The following is a 10,839-nucleotide window of genomic DNA, read 5'->3' as shown; positions in this document are numbered from 1 at the left end:
TCTATAAATGGCTTGTCTGGAATGTGAGAATGACTAGGGTACTGGACAGATTGAGCACTGCTTGTCAATCTTAGACTGTTCCTTGATTCTTTGAGGAGCTTTGTGAGATGAAATGAGTGAATAGGTACATGAGAAATGGTTCTAACTAGACATATATAGAGCTTAAATTAGAGATTTTTATCTATATCTATGGTGGTAAAGGTGGCTCTGTGGGAATATTTTTCAGTCCTCATTGTATTTGCAGATAGTTAGCTTGATGTACTCATTAGTATGTTTCAAACCCTTCTTGGCTGGCAAACTCTATTGATATATGTTCTAATTGTCTGACCAAACATTGTATGGTTACAATAACTCATATTAATTCTGAATAAAAAGTTGGGTGCATAGAATCCAGAGAAGTGACAGAATGATGTTTGCAATGTTATTTGAAAGTTTTAGAGCCTGTAGATCTCAAAAAGTAAAAACATATGGGCTAAACTTCATCCCATCTAGTTAACTAAATTTTGAAATAGCTGACATAAAGGAACTAAACTTGGTACCCCATGAGCATCACAGCTTAATGGAGATTTGAATACTAGTCTTCCCAGTCCCAATTGAGTTGTCAAAGCTTGCTCTATTGTTTAAGTGTTGCAGATGTATAATATATCTCCAATGTCTTTTTCCTTCCTTCCTTCCTTCCCTCCCTTTCTGCAGACTTCACATATAATTTGTCTTCTCAGCCTGAACTGTTAAGGATGGCCAACTTCACCAATGGCAATTTCACCAAGGAAAACATCGCTAAGTATAAAATTGTGGAAATGATTTTCATAGCTACCGTAACTGGGTCACTTAGTCTTGTCACTGTGGTTGGAAATATCTTGGTCATGCTGTCCATCAAAGTGAACCGCCAACTTCAGACTGTCAACAACTATTTCCTCTTTAGCTTGGCCTGTGCTGACTTGATAATTGGCATCTTCTCAATGAATCTCTACACTGTGTATATAGTTAAGGGCTATTGGCCACTTGGGGCTGTAGTATGTGACCTCTGGCTGGCGCTGGACTATGTAGTGAGTAATGCCTCTGTCATGAACTTACTCATCATCAGTTTTGACCGCTATTTCTGCGTTACCAAACCACTGACCTACCCAGCTAGGCGGACAACCAAAATGGCAGGACTGATGATTGCAGTTGCTTGGATATTATCCTTTATCCTCTGGGCACCTGCCATATTGTTTTGGCAGTTCATTGTCGGAGAGAGGACAGTACCAGAAGGACAGTGTTACATTCAGTTCCTCTCCAATCCGGCTGTAACCTTTGGCACAGCCATTGCTGCTTTCTACCTCCCAGTGGTTATCATGACTGTGCTGTACATCCACATCTCATTGGCCAGCCGGAGCCGTGTGAGAAGGCACAAACCAGAGAGTAAGAAAGAGAAGCGGACTAAGCCACTCAGTTTTCTGAAAAGTCCTCTGGTCAAGCAGAATAACAACAATTCTCCCAAGAAAGTGGTGGAGGTGAAGGAGGAAGCAAAAAATGGGAAAGTAGAAGAGCAGCCGTTGCAACCATCTGAAACTACTGGCCACCAAGAGGAGAAAGAAACCTCTAATGAATCCAGCACAGTAAGTATCACCCAGACGAATAAAGAGAAACAGGGGCTGGAGATTGTACCAGCTGATACAGGTGAGAGCCCTGCCCATCCTCGGATCAACCCTGGCTCTAAGTGGTCCAAAATTAAGATAGTCACTAAACAAACTGGGACTGAATGTGTCACTGCCATTGAGATTGTCGCAGAGAAAGAAGCCCGTTCCACCCCAATTACCTTATCAAACAGCCGTCCAGCTAACGTTGCCAGGAAATTTGCCAGCATTGCCAGGAGTCAGGTTAGGAAGAAGCGACAAATGGCAGCTCGAGAGAAGAAAGTCACCAGAACCATTTTTGCCATCTTGTTGGCTTTCATTTTGACATGGACACCTTACAATGTGATGGTTCTCATTAATACTTTCTGTGATTATTGTGTTCCTGAAACAGTCTGGTCCATTGGGTACTGGTTGTGTTATGTCAACAGCACCATCAACCCAGCTTGTTATGCCCTTTGCAATGCTACCTTCAAGAAAACCTTTAAGCATCTTCTTATGTGTCAGTACAGGAATATTGGTACCGCAAGATAATCTGGATTTGGGGGAAGACTCAGCAATGGGGTCGTGTGTGGAGATTTGTTATTCTCCAACCAGATAACTCTATTATTCTTAGTCATACCATTCATTACTAGATGGAGCCTTTCACCAAATGCAGAATCAGAACTAGTGAAAACATATGATTTCAACATACTTGGCTCTTAAATATTCACCAAGAAATAGGCAGATCTTCCACCCAGATAATCCTCTTGACTGTGCTTCTTCAGAAAACAAAGAAGAAGAAGGAAGCTAGGGATTAGATGTGGTGAAGCCTCACAGTATCACCGACAGACAGACGTAACAGACCATGCTCTTTTGCCCTGCTGCTCTTGAAATAATATAAACTTTCATGATCTTCTAATTTCTGTCTGACTAAACTAGGATGCCTCTATTGGTGGCTAGGTGGTATATTAGAAAGAAATGCAACAAAAAAGATCCTTCTTTCCTTGGATGCATTGCTGGCTTTAAACTTGTGTGCACCTATGAGACAGAAAGAGTAGCAAGGGACAACAGGGTTAATTAATTAAACAGTGAAAATGAAAACAAAAATATATTGTTTCAGCACCAATCATCAAGCTGTATCAATTTCTATTTGTAGGCTCTAGGATTTTGTCTAGTTGAATTTCCAGTGTCCCAGATGCAAGGGACTTGTTCCTCTCAGGGAATATATCAGCTGCTGGATAGACCTGTCCGCTTCATAGGCTTCTCAAGGACCTTACCAAATCTGCCTCAACTTCATTTCTCCATGGCAGGCTGTTGGGCCAAACAGATTTCTTTCAGGAAGGGTTGAATGCCATCTCAGATTGTTTTGAAAAAACAAAAAACAGGAATATCACATGGATACTCAAAGTCAGTTCTACAACATTTTGGGTCATGTGCCAAAGTTGTCTAAAGTTATTAATCTCAAAGGTAAGCATGGTGTCCTTGAAGCAGTGGAAGCTCAATTGCAGCTCCAAGAAGAACAGCAAACCAGGCAACAATGATGGTGGAAGAAGAGCTCTACGCTGGCAAGTCTTTCTAAGAGTCTTTAAAGCCCTTCGTTTTTGTTCCTTTTAAAATTATGTCACCATGCATACCAAGTCCCCCTTGCTCTACACATATTTGCTTAAGTATCATTTCTTTTTATGTACTTATTTTTTATAAAAAAAATTGATACTAGGTTCTGAAGAAGGCTGTGGCGGAGAAAAACAATAAGTGGCTGCCCCACTTGTTTCTGCATTATGAATTTGAGGGCACACTAAGAAGATACTCATGAGCTTTGTAAATGAGCATTGCTTTCCTTCTAGTCAGTGTTGTCATAGATCCCTCAGCATGTGGGTTCCAGTGTACATATGCAGCCTAAATCCCAGAATACTCATGTTCCATGTAAACCCATTAAATTGCTCAGTGTCTCTGGCACCCTTAGGAACATATTAGAGCAGAGTATAATCAGTGATCCAATGTTTCCTGGGTTGGTCGGAGTGACCATGGCTATAGACCTCTCTATTTCATGGCTAAGGGCTCTCAGTTTAAGAGATGCCCTTACATTTGGCCAAAGGCTCCTGCTTCATGTGGCTGTAGAGGCAGCTAGGCTGCCACTGCCTTTCACATAATTTGCATAATGTTGCCCAAAATGCCTTGCAGTGTTTTTTAAAAATTAATTTATTAATTTATTTGTTACAACTACAGTGGGAACCACTTAAACAAATAAAAGAATTGAACTACATATAGAACACCTTTGGGTCAATCTTTTTTCAACGAGTTGCAAATATTCTTCTCCTCCACAGAGCATCATTTAAGATATTAGGGATTAAACTTGAAACTCTCTCAAGATTTTGTGAATTAAGAGGTCTCATGAAAAAATTCAAGATGAACTAGGGAGTGTTCCCCAATCTAGTGACCTCTGGATCTGTTGGCCAGAATTCCTAGCCAATTCAATGTATTCCAAGGGAATCAAATTGGAAAACTTCCAATTTAGAATATTTTAAATAACGGTTAGGATGATATAATAGATCTTTTGTAAATTTAATCAAGTTGTAAAGCTATATAACATGTAAAATAAAGTTATGGTAATCTAGAATAAGAAATAGTTATTGGTTAAGATGCTTAAAGATTACTTGCTCAGAATTAACTTATCCTAAAATACCATTTTGGAACTAGAATGACTTAATAGGAAATTAAGAGTGGACTGTCACATAGCCGTATTCCCACAATAAACTAAAATAATTTGACAGGCCTAGCACCTCATTGGAATCTGGATTATAGGTTAAATTGTGGTTAAGCAGTACATTAACAATTTTAACAATGTTTTGTTAACCTTCTTTCCTTGTGTTTTCTGGACCTATACATCAAGATTAACTGCTTGTAAACTTTGGTTCTGGACTCCACACTCTAAGAGGTGACTAGAATGGTTGCAAAATGGGACTGCACAAGTTGCATCCGCAATAGTTAAAGCAAACATTTCAACTGGTTAGACACTGTCCAGGTAATTATGATATCTTTTATAGCAATAGCACTTAGGCTTATATATTGCTACATAGATCTTTATAGTACTCTCTAAGTGGTTTACAAATGTCAGAGACTTCCCCAGACTCCAGGACTGGCCCATGTTCCTCCCCAACCTTCTCACAGTCCGAATCTGCTGCCAGCTCCACTGGCTGCTGGCGGGCCACAGGTTGATCTCCTTCTAATGCGTTTCCACCCATTGCTTCATGTCCTGCCCTCAGGTGCAACAGAGAATAAATGGATGCTGTCTTCCCTGTGACAGCCCTTCAAGTATTGGAATTCTGTATCATGTCTCCCCTAAGCCTTTTCTTCGTTAGACTAAACATACCTATTTCCCTTAGCTATTCACCATACAATTTAGCCTTCAAACCTCTTATCCCCTTTGGCTGTGCAGGTTTTTTCTGAAAACCACTTTTATTCCTTGATACCTGCTGCCATATGCTATGAAAATGTTCCAAAGCCCTTGAAAATGTAATTACTGGAATAAGTAAGTGGAATTATATAAAAACATGCATCCAATAGGACACAGAAGCTGAAACTTATATAGTGGAAAACCAGGAGGAAAAGCTTATTCCAGTTTGGATTATTATTATTATTATTATTATTATTATTATTATTATTGTTGCAATGTAGATGAGAAAAAGACTCATTTTACTGTAATTCCACATGATGACTACAAATGTGATGAGTTGCTGAGATTCATATTTTGAAGCAAGAAATTGCTTAAATGTGATAGCTGCCCTCAACCTTTGGAACTTCCTGCCAAGGGAGATCAGGCCAGCTCCTTTTAAAAAGGTAGGGGGAAAAAACATTTTTTTAAAAAAATACTCAAAACAAACCTTTGATGGTATTTTAGATTGCTGAGTTGAGTTTTGAACAACGTCTTGAAACAATTTTTTTTAGAATAGTATTTTCACTAAAATACAATTTAACAAGGGTTCTTACAAGAATTGGGTTTTTGTTTGATTTAAAAACTTTTTAAACTGGCTCAGATATCATTCTTTAAAGGAAAAGAACGTTATCATTCAAATAATTAAACAATCAGTCAAATGGGGTGAATCCTAAATGCTGAACAGAACCTATAAGGTATAATCACATGGTTAATTGTAAATTGCCATCTGGAACAAAAATTTCCCTTCTTGACCCCCATGTCAGTGGTGGCTTGCTATCGGTTCCCCCCAGATTGGGCAAACCAGTAGCGGCTGTGGCAGGAGGCGCCGCCCACCCGCCTGGATGCATGCGCAGAAGTGTCTCACACACGCACAAACTGGTAGCAAACTAAATTGAAACCCACTACTGCCCCAGGTGGCTGTCTTAAAAAGAAGCAATGAGCTTAAATAGATGCATCCCTTGAGGTTGTTTTTCTGTTATTTAAAAGTAAGGTAAATCTATAGCCCTGCAGACTTTTATTATTCTGATAACCAGGTCTGGGAGGTCAAATTGTTGCATCCTGGAAAGTCCCTGGAGGACTCAATTGAAAGGTAGCTTTAATCAGGAAGGGCTACAAGCATTGCTAAGCAGTGATAACTACAGAGCAAATGAATGAGTTTTCTTTCCTGGGCCAACAGGGACTTCTGATGGATGAAGCAATAAAGAACAGAGCAGCAGCAAGCTTTTGCAGTGTCCTGCAAAATCAAGCTCTGAAATTCTAGGTCTGAATGCTAAGCATAGAGGTAAAAAACGTAGAGCCTTGAAACAAGAAAGCTGCTTGCAGACAAAGAGACCTCAGTATATATCTTGGTTTAACGTGGGGATAGGTTGGAGGTGCCAGGTAAGTTAAGAAAAGTGTGTGACTCCATGGCATTCAAAATAGTTGTTTTCTTTTATTCAAGTTGGAATTATTACAAAAATAAAGCTTGATGACAGCACTGTACTTTCATTGGCATTAATTAACCTAATTAACATCAAGCATTCAAAGGTTCACTAAAATGTTTCCTGCAAGTTTAAAAGCAAAATGCCAGGCCTTGCACCAACAGAACTTAATTGAAAGCCACATTCCTGTTTCTTGCCTTAGTCATCTAAGAGGTGGTTTCCCACCCCCACCCCCACAACATTCATATGCTATATAACAAAGTTCTCAAGTTGATTTACAATTTAAAAGGGTCTCTGTTTATTGGATGAGGAATTGGAATGGGACTCCTCAAGACTCTAATATTCTGAGAAAGACATATGGAAGAAAATGATCTTTCTAATAACCTGGTTCAAAGCTATTTGTAGCTTTAAGGAACTTCAGATCAACCTTATTAAACAAGAACCAGAAGCAGATCAGGACCAAAGCAGCTGGGGAAGCACCAGCATAATAAGATTGAAATGTCCTGTTCTCAGTGTCATTGTGACCTCTGTTTTGGATTAACAGAATTGCATACAAAGGGAATTGTATCCACAATTCATTGTCACAGGACATGTTACTAAAGCATGCAAACATGGCCAAGCTATTTTTATTTGGATACGAGCAAATCAGCCAAAGGTATTAAAAGATTTATTTATTTCCCAGCTTATTATTTTTATAAATAACTTAAGGCAGCGAACACACACAATACTCCTATTTTCCTGACAACCACCACTCTGTGAGGTAAGTAGGATTTCCCACTAACCTGCTAAGAAAATTGTTAGCTCAATGACTAAAACCGGTATTTCAATGATATTGAACTCCAACCAAGACAAAATGGAAACATTTTCTTTGCTAGAGAAGCTGCCAATCAATAATATTTCCATCTTGTGTGGACTAACACAGGATCCTCAGCAGTAATATATATTCCAAATATTGCTGTCTTGAAATAAGAGTTCAGAGGATAGAATGTACATCGTGTTAATGATGACTGGGTAATTCTAGATGTTTTAAATCACAGATGGGATCTTGCATAAGTTTTAGGGCACATCTATGTAAAAGATATGTGCCATTTCTGATCCTCCTTGGAATTATCGGATTGCCTGATGTTGGCTGGCTTTCATTGTTAAATTAATTTGTTTTCCTAGTTCTTATAGTCAGGGGTGAGCTTCAAAAATTTTAGCAAGGGGTTCTCTGCTGGGTTGCTGGGTGGGCGTGGCCATGGTGGGCGTGGCCTAGTCGGCCTCCTGCACCATGGTGGGGAGGCGTTTTTGCCCTCCCCAGGCTCCGGAAGCTATCCTTGAGCCTCTGGGAGGGCGAAAATGGCCTCCCCAGGCTCCGGAGGCCCTCTGGAAGCCGAACGTCCAGTAGGCCTGTTTTTCACCCCCCCCCCACGAGCCTCCCAGAGCCTCTGCGCGCACCCTGCACTTACCTGCATCCAAAACGGGCTGCATGGGGACTCCTGGGAGAGGCGGGGCCAGCCAGGAGTGGGATGCAAAAAATATATATAATTTCAGAGGACAAAATATTGGGGATTCTAGAACCTTATTTAGTACAAAATGTAGCTTGAATGGATATTTAGCATATTTAATAAAGAAGTTCATAGCATTTGAAGACTACAATGCAGAGAGGCCCACCAGCACCTCAGAGGAAATTACCTCTTATTTTTGTTCTTATTGTATTAAATGTTCAACATAACCTGGAGGTTATCCACACTGTTGGGCTGAAGAAGAGATTTGATTTTTAAGAGATATAAGAGAGTTATAAAAGGTCTCTGAATACATAGTGCAAAGAAAACATTGATTTTCTATGTTTACACCCTGAGGAGGCAGGTCATCTTTTACAATCTATCAACAAAATGGGTGATGCTTAGGCTTTTGAAACAGACTTGCTATCACAAGCAGTTTTATCTTAATGGATTTTTATTTTATTATTATTTTTTTTAAAAAACACTATTCAATTAAAGATATGAAACTATGTAGAACCAAGGAAAGAAAAAATTTTACAGGAGAGAAAAGGGAGAAGAGCAGACTGCACATGATCCTGGCATTAGAGGACTATGTGTCTCATTTGGCATACTGAAGAATCTGGTATGGTGTTCTAATCTACTTTGGGTGCAAAGCCAGGTTTTGCTTGGCACTTGGCCTGCGACAGAGTTCCCGAAGGAAGGATTTTTTGGGGGGGCAGGAGGGGACCAGGATAATTAAGTATTGCCCCATTAGAAAATGTCCCCTGCCTTTGAGTCTGCTTCCAATCATCCTGTGACATTTCTAGTCCTGCTTTGGTTACGAAGATGACAGCTCAGTCAGACTTAGATAGGTGAAGAACATAAGAGGTTTCAGCTTGGACCATTGATCCAGCTCAGTCAGGATTCCCCAGCTTTACCAAAATAGGTTGTGGCAGCAACTCTCCCATCTTCTCTAGAAGGAAGATAAATTGCACAAACCCAGACTCTGCGGCTTCAAGTAAGGGTCTTACCCCTTCTTAACAACAGATGCCGGGACCTGAAACTTGATCAAAACAAGGGTTGCACTGAGTTATAGTCTTTTCTTTTTCAGCCATTAAAAAAATAGAAAATGGGCCAAAGCAGAAGCTGCCTAAGAGAAAACTAGGCCAGTTCCAAAGGCCAAAATAATTATAACAAAAGTATCTCAATATTTACATGATTGTAATCATGTGATTACAACGGTTACATGAACTGGGCATGGCTAGTCTAGTGAAGAGAAGGACCAGGGGAGACATGATAGCCATCTTCCAATATTTGAGGGGCTGCCACAGAGAAGGGGGTCAAGCTGTTTTCCAAAGCACCTGAAGGCCAGACAAGGAATAATGGATGGAAATTGACCAAGGAGAGATTCAACCTAGAAATGAGGAGGAACTTTCTGACAGTGAGAAGAACAATCAACCAATGGAACAGCCTGCCTTCAGAAGTTGTGGGAACTTCATCACTTGAGACTTTCAAGAAAAGATTGGACTGCCATTTGTCAGAAATGGTGTAGGGTCTCCTGCTTGAGCAGGGGGTTGGACTAGATGACCTATAAGGTCCCTTCCAACTCTGTTAATCTGTTATGTATGTTCTCTCATTATCCAACAGAATTTCAAACCCCCGGCTTCTTTTAAACTGCTGTCCTCCAGATAGATAGGGTTTCTAGAATTTAGATACACTGAGAATTCTTGAAATTGCCATCTCCACCTTTCTGGAGGTAGGAGAGGGCTCTTGGTAGGATAGATGGTCCTATGTACACAGACCCCAGTGTTTGCCAGGGATTTGATTCAGTGGGAGCAAAAAACAGCCCCTACCCTCCAGTCAAAGGGCAGAGGATTCAAGGTTTTGGCACTGGAGGGGGAAAATGCCTCTTCCAGCAACCTTCAGCAATACTACCATAAATTAATCAACACTTTGTTACCCCTTTGTTCCATTCAGCATCAGTGATCCTAAGGATAGCTGCTTCATCCCGTATTTAAACATTAAGTTCCCAATAATGAAAAGAGAACCCCTTTTGAAACAACATGAAGGAATTTGTTTTCCCCTCCTCTCTTCCATGTAGAACAACGCAGAAGTGGAGTCAAATATTTTCCCTAAATCTAGTTTTATTTTTGGCTTCCGTGCAAAAAGGAACAGAATACTATAAAGGCTACCAATGAGTCTATATGTGCATGCATGTGCAGAAACCCACATATGAAAGTATTTTTAGAAAAAAAGGCAGCAAAAACCTCATTAAGTGTTTGCCAACTTTCTCCTCTCCTTCTGACTGACAGTAAGAACAAGAAAATGTCAGGAATGGGCTGAAGGAATCCAAGGAGCAGCTGGTAGAATATTAGTGGCATTTTCACCATGGTTTTTCTAAAATGGTTGTGGTCCAGTGGTTGAGATTTAAGATATGCAATAATTAGCTCCAAATCCATCAGCACTGATCAACAGCAATGAATCTTATTGGAATGGGGAGAGGAGCTGGGTTTGTCCAATGATGCCCCCAATGTGGCAAATGGGCAAGGATATTGGAAGATGCATTTCAACCTCTCCATTCCTAAAGAATCATTAAAATAGGAACTTTGTTCTACCAGGAACAAGGCAAGGAAGACGTAAAACAGAAAAACAAAGTTTAGGGAAGGAGTGGAAATAAATAGGCAGGATAATAGAAGGGGTGATGGGAGGCTGTTGAAAAAGTAAAATGCTTTAACATCTTCATCTTTTGATCTCACTTCCCCTCCCCAAAAGGATGCCCCCTGTAAATGGGCCACATATACGTAACAAACAGGCTTACAAACTGAAACTGGGAGAATGTTGCACTGTTGAACACAATGGCAGAGATTAAAATGCCAGAGATTAACCATCCTGGATAATCAACACATAATTGATTTGTTGAAAGGTGA

The 10,839-nt window shown here is 40.1% G+C and overlaps 1 protein-coding gene across 1 annotated transcript; it reads left to right on the top strand.

Annotated features, from left to right (window-relative positions):
• The first annotated feature begins 701 nt into the window (after positions 1-701).
• On the top strand, positions 702-2,147 carry CHRM4 (cholinergic receptor muscarinic 4). The gene has a single exon (XM_070931235.1). The coding sequence runs from the start codon at positions 735-737 to the stop codon at positions 2,145-2,147; it is 1,413 nt and encodes a 470-aa protein (XP_070787336.1). The 5' UTR covers positions 702-734.
• The last annotated feature ends 8,692 nt before the right edge of the window (positions 2,148-10,839 follow it).

The sequence above is a fragment of the Pituophis catenifer genome, unplaced genomic scaffold, assembly GCF_029215685.1.
Source record: "Pituophis catenifer annectens isolate HBS135680 unplaced genomic scaffold, rPitCat1.0.hap2 SCAF_1, whole genome shotgun sequence".
Classification (NCBI taxonomy): Eukaryota; Metazoa; Chordata; class Lepidosauria; order Squamata; family Colubridae; genus Pituophis; species Pituophis catenifer.
The sequence above is the reverse complement of the archived record's forward strand: the minus strand, read 5'-3'. Positions and strand labels throughout refer to the sequence as shown.